The sequence below is a fragment of the Megascapheus bottae genome, chromosome 3, assembly GCF_031878675.1.
Source record: "Megascapheus bottae isolate mThoBot1 chromosome 3, mThoBot2.hap1, whole genome shotgun sequence".
Classification (NCBI taxonomy): Eukaryota; Metazoa; Chordata; class Mammalia; order Rodentia; family Geomyidae; genus Megascapheus; species Megascapheus bottae.
In genome coordinates, this window is record NC_143511.1 from 49,875,319 (window position 1) to 49,891,261 (window position 15,943).

General features: G+C 35.4%; 1 protein-coding gene across 1 annotated transcript in view; it reads left to right on the forward strand.

Annotated features, from left to right (window-relative positions):
- Focad (focadhesin) overlaps positions 1-15,943 on the forward strand; it is a 250,753-nt gene that overhangs the window by 229,051 nt on the left and 5,759 nt on the right. Inside the window, exons 36-41 of the mRNA XM_090330054.1 lie at positions 3,027-3,155; positions 5,202-5,317; positions 8,583-8,843; positions 9,441-9,530; positions 13,297-13,474; positions 15,431-15,528. Coding sequence (XP_090186180.1) covers positions 3,027-3,155; positions 5,202-5,317; positions 8,583-8,843; positions 9,441-9,530; positions 13,297-13,474; positions 15,431-15,528 — 872 coding nt within the window. The remainder of the gene's footprint in view (positions 1-3,026; positions 3,156-5,201; positions 5,318-8,582; positions 8,844-9,440; positions 9,531-13,296; positions 13,475-15,430; positions 15,529-15,943) is intronic.

The window sequence follows — 15,943 nt, forward strand, 5'->3', positions numbered from 1 at the left end:
CTGCTTTTTAGGTTGTCTTTTCATATTCTTAGGTGTTTAAAGGTTTTACACCTGTTTGTCTTTTGTCAGTCATGTTTTGGTGTCATATCTAAGAATACACTGCCAAATCCTAAGTTCAAGGTGCATTCCTGTGATTTCTGTAAGAACTTTATTACTTAGCTTTAATATTTAGCTTTCCAACTATTCAGAGTAATCTTTATATAGGTGCCAGAATCATTCTTTTGCATATGAATGTAGTTTCAGGACCATTTGCTGAAGAGACAATTCCTTCCCTCATTGAGTGGTGTTGGCACCACTTCAAAAACCAATTAACTTTAAACATACAACTTTATTTCCATACTCTCTGTTCTATTGCTGAATGTCTATCCTTATATGTAACAATTCCACATTGTTTAGATTACTGTACTTCTGTAGTAAGTTTTGAAATTGATGCATATAAATCCTTCAACTTTATCAAGTCTGTATTAGTTCTTTGAAGACTCTGCACTTCCATACTAATTAAAATATTATTGTTCCATTTCTGACAAAAATTATCTTGGAAATTTGATAGCAATTACATTGAATCTGTAGATTGCTTTGAGTATTATTGTCCCCTTAATATGTTAAGTATTCAGTCTTTGACTATAAGGTACCTTTCTATTTACTTCATTTCTTTGATTTCTCTCAACAGTATTTTATACTCTTCAATATATGACTTTCATTTTGCCTTAATTTATTCTCTGGCATTTAAATTTTTAGTGCTATTACTTGTAATTTTTTAATTTACTTTTCAGATTATTTATTAATGGAATGTAGAAATAAACAGTTTTTCCATTTTGATTTTATGCCCTGAAACTTTAAATTCTTTTGTAGTTATGTTAGTGGGGGTTTTTTTAAAGTGGTTTTTTAATGTATAGAATCATGTCATCTGTAAACATGGTGTACCTTTGCCTTTTCAATCTGAGTGCCTTTTTTTCCTTTTTGTTTTATGTTGGTATGGCTAGAATATTCTGTACAGAGTGTTGAGAGTGAACATTCTGTCTTATTTCTGTTGCAGTGGAAAAGCTTTCATGGTTGATTTGATCTTTTTACTTTTCTTTTTTCTATTTATTCCTGATTCAATTTTGTAGGTTACGTGGGAATTTTCTACTTAATCTAAATTATCTAACTTATGTAATTAGTAACTTAATCTAATTTTCTAACAGTTTTTCATAGTGTAGTCATAACAATTTTCATTACTGTAAGGTCAGTGCAAAAATCACCACCTTAATTTCTAATTTTACTTACATCTCCCTTCCTTTCCTGTCTTTTTTTAAGTCAATTTTTTTGTCTTTTCTGTCATCTAAAGTTTGGTTTTGTTTTATTATTTTTCTCTTCCACTTTGACTTACCTCAACTAAAATTTTTTGTTATTTCTTTTCCTTTGCTAATTATAGGTGCATTTTGCTCTTTTATTAATTTCTTAGGGATATAGTTAGCCTACTGGTTTCCCTTTTTAAACTTGAAAAAATATAGACTGAAATGTTTTTTGTTATTGTTAGGGTGTATAGGAGGGTTACAGTTATCATAAGGTAGTGAGTACTTTACTTGTTGAATATTATTATCCATTCCCATGTTTTACTCCCATTTCCCCCTCCCTGACTCCCTCTAAAGTTGACAAGTTCATTTCCCATATATTGTCTTGTAAATATTGCTGTTACACTGTTTCACCCTTTGTCTTTTGTCTCATCATCTTGTTCCCCTTCCATTCCCTAATTCAAATAGACAAATAATGTATTTCTATAAATACTGGGAACTGCTTTTGGTGCATCTCACCATTTTTGATATGTTGCATTTTAAGTTTTTTCAAAGAATTTCTAAGTTTTGTGTGATTTCTTCCTTCATTTATTGGTTAAAGGAATATTTTTTTTTTGCCAGTCCTGGGGCGTACTCAGGGCCTACCACTGTTCTTTAATACTTTTTTGCTCAAGGCTAGCACTCTGCCACTTGAGCCACAGTGCCATTTCCAGTTTTTCTGTATATGTGGTACCAAGGAATTTGAATCCAGGGCTTTGTGCATGCTAGGCAAGCACTGTACCATTTAGCCTATACTTCCAGACCCAAGGGAATGATTTTTGCTATCCACATATTTGTGTTAGCTCTAATTTTCCTGGAAATCTGTTTCCAACTTTTTGTTTCATTCTTGGTATTCTTTTTGTGTTTTCAAATTACTGTCTATATGTTGTTCAGAAGTTGTTTATTTTGAACTTGTTGTAGAACATGTGTACAAATGACAAATTCTGTATACTTTATTTTCCTAGGAAAACAAATTAGTTCCTCCCTAATTTTGAAAGATTGTTTTTGTGGTTTTAGCATTTAGAGTGCTTTTTTATTTTTTTTTAGTACTTTATTGTTCTTATTGAACTCTATGATTTCATGTAAGGAATATGCTTCTTTTTTGTTGAAGTCCTTTCTCTTTGTCACTTTTAATGTCCTTTGCAAATTTGATTACAGTATGTATTAGTGTGGACCTGTGTACATTTCTTTTTCTTGCGGTTGAATGATTTGTATCTTTTTGTAAAATCAAATTTAGAATATTTTTGTTTTTATTCAGGTACTTCTTTGCCTTTTCTCTTCCCTGTCCTTTTGAATTTTCCATTTTACATAAGTTAGTATTCTTAATTGCACCCTTCATTCTGTCCAATTTTTACCCCTTCTTTTTTTCTTTCTGATCCTTTGACTGAACTTCAGTGGACCTGACTTTATCTATAATGATTATTTTCTTCTTAAGTCTTCTACAGAAGCTTTTTAATGTCTTGTTTATTCAATTTTAACTTTGTCATTCCCTTTTCTACTCCAAGAATATAAAATTAAAGCAGTCATTTTATGTTGTAGACACAAAGAGAGAACAACTGGCTTCTACAAATGAATTTGCAATTCAGAGCATATAATTAAAGGGCTGAACACAATTAAAGATGTGATATCAAATCTTTTGAAAGGATAAGGAAAAGTTGGCAATTCATGCTGCTATGAAGTTGTTTTCTTACTCATTTTTCCTTCTTATTTCAGGTCCTGAGGCTGTGCATCCTCCTCTTCTCAAAGTAGCAATGAAACCCATAGCAACTGTTGGAGAAAGCTACCAGTTTCCTCCTGCAAATTGGGCTGCACTTCTCTCTCCACTTATGAGGCTAAACTTTGGTAACAATTAAGTGATTCTAGGTCTTAAGACTTTGCTTTTAGGACTTACTCAGAGTAGAAAAACAGGTTCTATTTATAATTAGTAATGACTTATATACCTAATCACCACATTCCTACTGGTTCAAAGTAGACCTAATTTATTACCACACAGTTCTGAAGTCTAAAACTACAACATGGCCCTAGCCAAAAAATCAAAACAGTGCAAGAGCTGGATTTCTTTCTAGAGAAACTTTTTCAACATCTTTGAAATGTGACTCCCTTTCTCCATGTTCAAAGGCCCAGGCTTTGACACATACATCCATGTTTCAGAACTTCTCTGCCCATTTGGCCTACTTAGATAATTCACGCTAATCTACAAAAATCAAAATCCTTGTGGGGGAAGGAAAATGGGGACAAAAACATGAGAAGGGGTATCAGTGTTTGAGAAGTAATGCACCTAATATCTAGTGAATGTAACTGTAACTCCTCTATACTTTACCCAGACAATAAAAAATTAAAAAAATTAAAAAGAAAGACTAAAAAATGAAAATCCTTTGCCTTAATCCCAGCTGCAAAGTTCTTTCCCCATGTTATGTACAATATTCAGAGGTCCCAGGTGTTCAAATATGGACATGTTGGGGAACCATTTTTCTTCCTACCAGAGACTGTGGTGAAAGACAGAGAGTGCACATCTCTACACTGCTACTTCATATCCATAGCAACCTATGTTATTCCTAGTGGAGCTACCCCACACAAATATAATTTCATATGCTTGACTCTTGTTTCAAGGAAGGACAAAGACAAGGGGGAAGAGACAATAAGAACATTTAAAATAGGGTCATAAAATTGTATCCCTAGAATTACTTCAAGTTTTGTACTTAACCATATCTGTCAACTATTTTACATTTGGAAACCATGGCTTCCTGCCATGGGAAAACTTAAGGTAACTAGGTGAATAAGAGCACTCCAGGCATGGACAAGAATGTTACCTGATCATAGACTAGAATTTCAAATAACTCTTTTATCTTTATACATTAATTTATTTCAGGCAGTTTATTATAGCAATGAAAAGATGATTAATAACTTAAAAACTTAAGTTTGAATATGAGCTAGACTTAAAAATTTTTTAAACTCTGCCCTCTGTTAATAAGTTATTTCTGTTTATATCTTTCTTTCCTCCTCTCTCTCCCTTCCTCCTTCCTTTTCTCCTTCTATCCTTCTCCTTTCTCTATATTCCCGCTATACCCCGTTTTAATTGAGTTCAGCCCTACCCACAAGAAATCAAGGTCTGTGAAAAACATAAAAGATATGGTTTTAAAAAACTTATTTTTGAGATTCTAAAATAAAAGAACTCTAAAAATGTCATAAAAATTGTATCTGTGAATTTGTCATGGCTGTTTTATCACTTATGCCACAATACCTGCTTACAAATAATATATATAATGATGTATATACACATTTTGTGGCTTTAGAGATAATTAAAGATGATTCTGACTATATACAACTTTTTGGTAAAACATTTGTGTTTGAACCTAATACTGTATAAAATACCATGCCACCATCCAGGATTTTCAGAGATTTCATTTGAAAAATATGCTCTTTTGTCCTTCTCTTATCTTTGTATGCTTAACTGAAAATAGCCATGTTTGAGTTAAATCCTTTGGGAGGAGGGAGAGAGAAGGTCTGGTTGGGAAAATTAACTCCAAGGATCTCAGAGTACTGTAAAGACCCAACCATTAAATAAGATGGCTGTGCCTGAAATCCATTCTAGATTCACATAGATGTGTCTTGGTGCTGAACAAGAGAGGGAAAAGGGACTTAGAGATTGTTAGCTAGAATTTTTCCAGTGTGTTATAGTATTTGTGTGTTTAGATTGCTTCAAAGAGTATAAAAGAAATAAGACTAGTTAATTCAAGGTCCTTGCCAGTTCCAAGACTTGGAGTTACTAGTGTTCTAATACAGGCTGCAAAAATTGTCCAAGCAAATGCATTGCTTTGGATCTTGAAGTCTTAAATGAACCAGAGAAGCAACTTCATTCAGAAATTTCTTTCCTTTTTTCTCTTTCAGGAGAAGAGATACAACAACTGTGCCTTGAAATTATGGTGACTCAAGCACAATCATCACAGAATGCAGCTGCACTGCTGGGCCTGTGGCTGATCCCACCACTTATCCATAGTCTGAGTGTATGTAATAATTAAGATTGTTGAGCAGCAAGAGGACAAAGCTATTTGGGGAGAGATTAACCTCCATTTGTGTGTGCGTTTTCCTAGTCAAGAGTAAACAAATGGACATTTACAGAAATTGAGATAGCTGGCCAATAGATTGGAAAATGATATGATTTAGAACCCCTCCACAGCCATTACCAATCATTCTTCAACTATCATTTATTAGAAGAAGGGTAACTCATGATCAGAGATACTAAAGTTCCTTTCTCAAGATCATGTATCTAGAGATTTGTGGAGTTACTTAAACCTACATTTGTTTGATGATATGACATTTCAGTGGGTATTACGAGAAGGAAAGTCTACATGCAGTGGCTCATCTATGTGTTCTATCCCTGCTCCCTTCCGAAAGGAAGGAAAGATTAAGCTGAATTTGAAGGCTTGGTAGTATTTGGATAGAGGTCAATTCAGAACTATCAGGCAAAGTAGGTGGGTGAGTATAGGTGAAGGAACTAGAACATATTTCCTACGTGTTCATCTTGTGATTAAAAAATAAAGTGATTTCAACACAGTGTTTGTGATAAGAATATTAAGGATTAGCACCTTCCAAGCATTCAAAGGTAGACAGAAAGCTCTATCTTTTAAAAGATATGAAGTTAATACAATACATACTTTTGACATTTCAGGCGAAGATAGAAAAAAATTCCATGATTCCTTAGACGTTAATCTGTTCATTATAAGTACATTTCCATCATCATTGGATTCCCCTCCATGTATTCAAACTCTTGGCTTTAGTTCCTATTCTACATTCAGCCTTTTCTTCTTTTCATAATGGTTTTTATATGAAAGTGCATGCTATCGAGGTCTGTGCCCTCTCGATACACTTTTTTTTTTTTACCCTATTGAGCTCCAAATGTCTTCTTTAGGATGCCATGTACTGAGCATTTACTATAAACCTGATAGCTGTCAGCACTTGGCAGATAGAGAGATCACATTTAATCTCTGTAATTCTGCCAGGTCTTAGTTTAAAATGCTTTGAATTATATTTTATATACCCTAAAAATGATCATTTTAAGTGTAATTTCTATGATCGTTACTATCTTGGTAAGTTTCTAGTTGTCTTCAAGACTAACTATCTGGCAGGGAGTGTGGCCTAGTGGTAGAGTGTTTGCCTAACAATGCATGAAGCCCTGGGTTCAGTACCACATATACAAGAAAAGCCAGAAGTGGTGCTGTGGTTCAAGTGGCCCTGATATCAAGCCCCAGGAATGAAAGGGAAAAAAAAACGAATATCTCTACCACTACAACCAAATGAGCCTATTTTTAGTCAGTCTCTCTGTTCACAAATTTAGATCCAGGCTACCATTCTTCTACCTCTTGTTCAATTTTTTCTTTTGTCTTCATGTAAATGTTAGAAATTCTTTAGGATAGAATGTTTGTCTGCCTTATTTTTCTTCTGAGAAATATATTTTACTTCATACAGTGATAAACAGACAATTAGAAGTCAAACAGTTTGCCTAGCTAAGAAATGGAAGGATACTGTGTGACATTAAAGCTCTTTTTTTTTTTTTTTTTTTTTGGCCAGTCCTGGGACTTGAACTTAGGGCCTGAGCACTGTCTTTGGGCTTTCTCAAGGCTAGAGCTCTACCACTTTAGCCACAGTGCCACTTCTGGCTTTTGTTATGTATGTGGTACCAAGGAATTGAACCCGGGTCTTCGTGTATGCTAGATATACACTCTACTACTAGGCCAAACTCTTGCCCATTAGAGCTCTTTTTGAGTCAGGTATATTTCTTCATAACCTGTTTTGTTGCCCTCAGAAACTTTATTACATTTTAGCAACCCTCCCATTTCACTGTTAGAGCTCCATAGGTCTTTTTGCTTGAAGTTGCATCAGATCATTCTTTGTATCTTTTTTAATTTAAAAATTGCTTTTTAAGTTATATTTTTATTAGTTCATGTAAGTTATACAAGGAGGGGATTCATTTTTGTCATTTATACATTTATGCATGCATACAATGTATTCTAGTCAGTTTCCTTGGTCTGTTTTCACAGAGTATGCAAGTACTCTTATCATATCCACCTGCTTTTATCCTCCTTGTTAGCCTAACCACTTCCCACTTTTTTTCTTTCTTTTTTTTTCTTCGTTTTTTGCCAGTCCTGGGCTTGAGCTCAGAGCCTGAGTACTGTCCTTGGGCTTTCTCAAGGCTAGAGCTCTACCACTTGAGCCACAGTGCCATTTCTGGCTTTTTTCTATGTATGTGGTACTGAGGAATCGAACCCCGGTCTTTGTGCATGCTAGGCAAGCACGCTACTACTAGGCCAATCTCCTGGCCCCCACTTCTCACTTTTAATTGGTTTTCTTATGAAAGTATCAGAGATGGCATGTTCTTTAAAAATGAATTCTGGGCCTGGGAGTTTGGCCTAGTGGTAGAGTGCTTGCCTAGCATGCAAGAAGATCTGCTTTGTGTCCTCAGTACCATATACATAGAAAAGCCGGAAGTGGTGCTGTGGCTCAAGTGGTATACCTCTAGCCTTGAGAAAGCTAAAGGAGAGCCCCTGAGTTCAAGCCCCAGGACTGGCAACAAAAACCAAGCAAACAAAAAAATGAATTCTGAAAAATTAATTCCAACTACATTGATCTTTTTGGAAAGTTACGGACTTGTCATATTTTATTGTCTTTTAGCCTATGTCTTTTAGCCTGCCCCTCTCAGCTTCCTTCTTAGAGTCTATGTCAAGTAAGAGTATCTTCTGTGGTCTTATAAACTTGAAGATGCCTTGGTCAGGTCCACAAGCCCAACTGTGATAATTCCTGGGTCAGAAGTCACCCCAGAATGACAGTTTTCCGCATATTTTTCCTTCCTTGTATTTCCTAGTGCGGTTAGATGCTCTATTTAAGTAATTGATTTCCAGTTGATGAGCCTTTCTTCTCCAAGAACTTCATTTGCTGGAGATCGTGGCTGTTTAAAACTGAATAGCACCTATCATATACTTTCAGAAGTAACATTTTATTCTCTTCTGTGAAAAGACTCGAGGTTTCAGCTGAATAACAGATTGGCAGCAACCACATACACAAAGTCAGCATGAATTAGAAGTAATTGCAACAGCTTAACTTTCCTGCATTGGTGACCCATTGTGCTGTAAGGCTATGAGAAAATGAGGGAAAAGGAAGTTATCTGACACTTTTATTTCTGTCTTCCCTCACATTCAGTGATGACTTGAAGTTTTGACTACTGCAAACCCAGATTTATCTGTTTATATCTGACCTCTTCTGTTTTATATCCAGCTGAATATCAAGAAATACCTCCTTGTATCTGTACCTCTGTGGATAAAACACGTCTCTGATGAACAGATCCAGGGCTTTGTGGAAAACGTAATGATAGCAGCCTTTAATTCCGCCTCCCCGCTTTGCAATCCTGAATTATGCCCAAGTGCCTTACAGGGTCTGAGCCAGGCCATGAGACTGCCCAGCCCCACCCACCATCTCTGGAATCTGCTCTCTGAAGCTACTGGGAAAATATTTGACCTTCTGCCAAATAAGATTCTGGTGAGGAACAAAAATATTTACATTCCTGACAATTTCTGTTTGGGCTTCTTTAAAGTCATTTTGGCAAAGCTAGGGGTATATGTTTTAAGGTTGTGAGTGGGAAGACTAGCAAAGAATAACCACATTCTTCACAGGGAGTATGTTTGCTTCCAAGCTCTAAATTGAGGTTGAATATTTAGTACCAAAGTTATGAGCAACTTTAAAAGTAGGTTAACCAATGCTGCACCAAAAAAAAAAAAAAATAGTTGCTAAGCCCTTTACCAGATGCCTGTAAATGAGGTGCAAACTCAGAAATCTTTACCTTTATTACTGTTTACATCACTTAGTATACTACGTACATCTAATAACTTACTATTAGGCCATCTCCTGTCTCAGAAAGCCTCTAAGTTTGAATTTCCAGAGGTTTTTATTCTCCTTAGAGCAATAGAATTTTGTTAATGAGAAAAAGAATAAAACCAAGTACACAAATAAGAAAGATTTTTAATGAGTGCATAATTTGGTTGCTTGAAATTAATTTAGTAATTTGTCAGAAACATTAAGAATCAACTTATTCTTATTCTGAGTTGTATTTGACACGCTGGGATTTTTCTTTACCAGAGAAATGATCTAGAGCTCTATATCAGTGTGGCAAAGTGCTTCTCAGAAATGACGGATGATGCCGCCAATCAAGTTGTCGGGATTACTGAGGTAATAATGGATCTGTCTTTTCTTTTTGTTAGTGAGGCAGAATTTACACATTGAAAACTGGATTCCATTGTCCATTTGCCCAAAGCTTATTTTTATATGTGTTTGTTACTAGTTAATTTTAGGAAATTGTCTCTTTATTTCATTATTGAATCTAGTGGGTAGCCTATTAGTGTGATTGGTGCTTAGTATATGTTTATATAGACGAACATGTGGATGAGCAATCTTTTCTTTGTTTTCTTTTTTGGCTAGTACTGGGGCTTAAACTTAGGAGTTAGGCATTGCGACTTTGCTTTTTGCTCAAGGCAGGCATTTTGGATTTTTGGCAATTAATTAGAGATGAGTCTCATAGATTTTTCTGACCAGGCTAACTCTGAACCACAATCCTCATATCTCAATATCCTGAGTCACTAGGATTTATAAGCATGAGCAAGCTATAGGATTCAGCTAACCAAAAAAAAAAAAAAAAAACCTTTCTGATTCATAGAAGTCATAAATAAATAGTTCGGTTCTTACAGTTTTTCCTTGTACCTGATACTGTCCTTTTGGAATGCAGAAGGATAATTGAAAAACAAGGACTGTTAGCCCTGACACCAGGTAATTAACAAGTACTACCCCTTCCCTGTCAAATGATAGTTGAACAAAGAGAAGCACATCAATAAGGTTTCCACATTTAGCAAATAAATTCAATATACTCTGTTAAATTTAGGTTGCAGGCCTGGACTGTGACCTAGTGGTAGAGTGCTTATGTAGCATACACAAAGCCTTGGGTTGGATTTCTTGGTACCACATACCCAGAGAAAGTCAGAAATGGTGCTGTGGCTCAAGTGGTAGAGCGTTAGCCTTGAAAAAGCTCAAGGACAGCACCCAGGTTCTGAGGTCAAGCCCCAAGACTGGTGGAAAACAATGTAATACAATAAATAAATTTAGGTGGAAAATAAGAAAAAAATGATTTTCAGTATAAGCATATCCCAGTCATACTTACTTGAATAAAATCTTGCATATGGCTAATACAATGAGCCTCTCCTGACCATTTATCAATGGACATTTCATTATTTATTTCACTGTATGATACGTTTGCCTATTCAGTTGGCTCCTTTAATTTCTGCATCATATAGCAGTGGTTCTCAAAATGTGGTCCCTGTGTCAGTAGAATCAGCAATGCCTAATATCTGATTAGGGAGGAGAATTCTCAAGTCTCACTCTAACCAGGGTATCCAATAATTTTAAGTCTCTTCAGAAAAATTCTGGTATATAGTCACATTGAGAGTCATTGTTGCAGAATACTTAAAATACCTACAATTTGGAAATTAGCTTGTTCTAAAGAAAAGCAATATTGGAAAGTAGTAAGAGAATGTACTTTGGTACAACACTGTCCTCTACAATTTACTAATGGTGTGACCTTGGTTAAGTTTCTTAATTTCTTTCTGCCTTAGTTTCTCTACCAATAAAATGAAGATAACAGCATCTATCTCCTAGGAATGTTTTGAGGGTTGAATGACTTATTTTGTAATACGTACTTGGAATAGTGCCTGGCCCAAGGCAAAGGCTCAGTAATTATTTATTATGGCAATTATTACATTCACATAAGTAACTATTTTATTAATACACTCATGTAATTTAATGATATAAAATATATAATTTACTCCTTGGTATCAAGAGCAAAAGGTCACAGTGCTACTCACTCAGGTTATTAAAAATAAATGGTCAATAGCACATGCAAAACAGTACTCTGATGCCATTGAAAGTGTTAGTCTCGGCCGGGAGTTTGGCCTAGTGGTTAAAGTGCTTGCCTAGCATGCACGAAGACCCAGGTTCGATTCCTTGGTACCACATACATAGACAAAAGCTGGAAATGGTGCTGAGGCTCAAGTGGTAGAGTGCTAGCCTTGAGAAAGTCCAAGGACAGGGCTCAGGCCCTGAGCTCAAGCCCAGGACTGGCAAAAAAAAAAAAAAAAAAGTGTTAGTCTCATTGGGTAAGAATAGAAATAAGAAGTGAGTGGAGGCAAAGAGTACAGACCTAGGTTCCAGTTCTTAACTACCCTACTTCTCATGTGTGACAGCAAGGTACTTAGGCTCTGTTCTTTAGTTTCTTCATCTATGAAAGGATAATAATAATGAATGGTTGCAGAAGGTTGGTGTGTGAATTCTTACCATAGAAATTCTCAAATGCATCAAGATGATTGGGACCAGACTGGGGAGGGAAACTGGGAGAAAAACATGGAAGGAGTATCAATGTTCAAGAAGTAATGTACCCACTACCTGATGAATATAACTGTAACCCCTCTATACATCACCCCGGCAATAAAATGCAATTGAAAGAAAAAAAATCTCAAATACTTTAGTCTGAAAAAGAGATTAAAACTTAATGGAAACCTCAAAGAATGTGGGCTTATATGGATTGAATCTATTGATGATCACATTAGCTGATGTTAAAATTAGAAAAATATTTTCCAAGGAAAAGTGGCATTATTAACATTTTTGTGAGTCTCCTTAAACCTGGCTTAGAAAACAGCTGAATTCAAATGTGAGTCTTCATTCAGTGTAGTGTGAAATTGTTTTGTAAATCATGTAAAGGAATTTCAGCCTCACCAATAGGTAGATGGAAAGAGGAATAATGTGTTCATAGTCATTTCCATTAATTATGTGTATTCTTGATACTGTACTAGAACTCAACAACTGGTAGTTTCTTAAAGGCATTGTATAATCCAACTGTGCATATACTCTTTTATTATGACTCCTTAAGTTGGTCTTAGGTTTCAGGTCTTTTACTCATGATTTTCTAATATCATACATTGGTCATTGGAAAAAGTTGAATTTTGAAGATCTTCCATATGTTGTGACATTTCATTGTATAGTCTCAAAGCATCATAATGATTATCACCCACCCCTAGAAAAGCATTTTACTTATTGAGAAATTTTCAATCAAAAAATAGCACATAAAATTTTTCTAAAATTCTAATTTTCACTATAAAGTTTATTTTTGTCACTAGGAACAAATACTATCAGGTATTTTCCTTGAGTTGGCTTGGCTCATTTCCTTCATATTTTAATAAAGCAGTCTGTTAAATAGCCAGTTTTAAAATCACAAATTTTCTATCATTATTTCAAGAAGTTAGCTAATTAGATCTCAACAATTATGAATGTTTCCTATTGAGACAGCCAGAATTTCTACACATATTCCCCAGTTTGGAACAGAATATAAAAAAGGGCCATAGTTTAATGATATGTATAATTTTTTTAGAATTTTCAAGGCTATTTTATATGACAGTGTTTTTTTTTTAAGACAACTTGTAATCACTGGCAATGAATAATACAATGAACACTACGTTACTCTGGTGCAATAATTAAAAAAATGTTTGACCTCATAGAGGTTCTTCAGTAGCTTTGAGATTTCCAGTGGTCTATACAATCACATTTTGAATACTGTTGAATTGATGCATGCAAAGTGCTTATAATGGTGTTTGACTTATAACACGTACTGTGTTAGAATATCCTCTTATTACTATCTGTGTGTATATATGTACCTGTTAGACTTCCAATTCATTTATGATTTTTCTTGAAGAAACAGTAGGTGACATCTGTACTTTCTACCGTGTGTGCATTTTAATACAGCAGGCAGGCAAACAGGTCTTTGCTACTGGAAAGGAATAGCAATAACATGTGTAACAATAACATCAGGCTCACCCTTTTTGTTTTACCTTTACCTGGAGGCTCTGTAGCTACTGCAGTTCATTTCATAACGGCCGAACAATTTTATTTTTTGCAGAACAATGTGGAAAAGGCTGCCTTTGTCAAGCTATACTTAGTGTCTCAAGGACGATTCCCCTTGATGATTCTAACTGATATGCTCAGTGTTACTGTGCAGCACCACGACAGAGAAGTACTCGCCTGGATGATCCTGCATAGCTTATACCATGCACGGATTGTGAGCCATGCCAACACAGGTGAGGCCAGCTGGGGAGAACCACAGGGACAGAAAAGGATCTGTCTGCTGGCCCCTTTAACTTGCACTTGTCTCTTCAACTAGTTTAAAAGCTAGTTCAGTGTTTTCTAACTTCTGACCATAAACAAAGAATGCAGTAGACAGAAATGAGCAGCTATAGCTCACAACATCCACTTCTTAGATACAGGAATAAATCTTTTTGCAGGTTTTTATGTTGTAGTTAGCCCTCCAGTGATACAAACAAGTTCACCAGGTTTCTCTGGTCAATTTAACTTCAGTTTCTCAAGCATACAGGCCACACTTTGATACTGCCTGAAATACCTGAGTTCCAATGAAATAGCTTTTTTAGGGGGCAGGATCATTTAGTAAGCAAACAAAAATTCAAATAGTTACTCTGTAGAAAACTTGGGTAAAATGTCTAAAGCTGACCTTACTGAATTTTCAAGCTTCAAGCTACTCAGTCACAAGATACACTTTCAGACCTAATTTTAGACATTACACTTTAATAATCACCTGAAAGGACAGCTCCCTGTGGGCCCTTTGATCTTTTTTTTTAATCAGTGCTTATTATTTCTCAGCACAGTATACAGATTCTCAGTGGCCCCTGGCTGTACGGGTCAAATGTGGCTGGGACCTCGAGGGTTCCTAGGCAAGTTGCTCATATCCATTTCCCTCACCTATTTATTTTGACTTTATGGCTTTGATGAAAAATAGACAAACATCGTTGTAGCAATCACTCATTAAGACTTTGTCAGACAGTTCCATTCCCCTCCTCAACAATTGAGACCATTTCCTTATTTCAGGCCATTTTAGTGTCTACGGACTGAAAAATGAACTTGTGATGAAAAAAAAATGTATTTTTGCATTTCATTTGAAACAAAAGTGTGTTTGAAAAACCTAGATACATAAGGCCATATAGTATGACACAAAAGGAAAGGACCTCCAGGATATGTAAACAAAAGCCATATAATGAATGATTGTTGTCCTTGTACTATGTTATCTCTCATCTCTTTTGCTGTCCCTTGGTTATTTCATATTGTTACAGTATTTTACATTGTTATCTGATCTATCGTATATATGCTTATTTGGTTATTTGAAATAGGATAAGGAAGGGGGAAAACAAGGTGAGGGGAGTGTGTGTGGGGAGGGAAATAGGGACCAAGACATGAGAAAGGATATCAATGTTTGTGAAGTAATGCACCTTCTATCTGGTAAATATAATGTAACCCTTCTATTTTACAATAGAAATAAAAATATATGAAAAAAGTGTGCTTGAAAAATCTAGTAGGTATTTCCAGTTAAGCATAAAGATACTTATAATACATTGAAGTCACTTGATATTGCCTTTGCCTCTAATATGAAACTCTGAAATGAAATTCTCATTTTTCTCTTAGTCAGTTTTTAAAACCCTCCTAAATAGCTTTCATCTTGCTGAGAATCTTTATGCTTTTTTTTTACAGAGGATAAAAATAAGTATTTATGGATTCATTTGTTCTCTTAGTGGCTTTTTTTTCTTATTTTTCTATGACTTTGGGATAAGTTTATTCTTATCATTTGGCATAAATTTAGAATGCTTAAGCATAAACAACTCTTAAAACAACTAATTACCAAAGCTTCAATAATTGCCTGTGAGACTTTTCCTAGTATGCTTAATATTGAAAAACAAGGTCTAATATATATAAATAAATAAATATATATATATATATATTATCACTAGCAGCCAGGAAAATTTGAAAGATAAATTCACTTTTGAAAATAAATACCAAAATACAATTGTTGGCTATGAATAGGTCAACTCTTTTCAGGCATTCACAGTTCTTAGGGATTGCAGGAATACAGAGTGTGTAATAAAATACTCATCAGGTGTTCTGTTTTCGTCAAATGATGGTCATCGCTGATCCATTCTACATTCCAAAGTAAAATCATTGAGTAGTAGGAAATGTCCTCTTTCTTTCAGGTGTGTTGAAGAGGATGGAGTGGCTCTTGGAACTGATGGGTTATATCAGAAATATTGCTTACCAGTCAACATCTATTCACAGTGTGGCTCTTAACGAGGTACAGTCTACCGGAATTGCTTGTAGCTTTCTTAATCAACTCACAAAGAGATAAAGGTTATTTTGGCCCACTGTTTTAGTTTACAGCCCATGGACCTCATTTCTTTGGGCCTGTGGTAAAGTAGTCCATGGCAGAAAAAAACACACTTTATGGAGCAAAGCTACTCACAGCATTGCCAGGAAACTAAAGAGAGGAAGATGAAGGGACCAGGGTCCCATAATCCCCTTCAAGAGCATACCCACAAGGACCAAAGACCTCCCATTAGGTTCTTCTGTCTAATGGTGCCACCATCTTTCAGTAGTACCGCTCTGGAGACTAAGTCTGTAACACATGGGCTTGGAAGGGACATTCTAGGTCCAAATTATAGTGTACTTTTCTTTTTCTCCTTACTTTCTTCCTCTCTTCCTCATTTTCC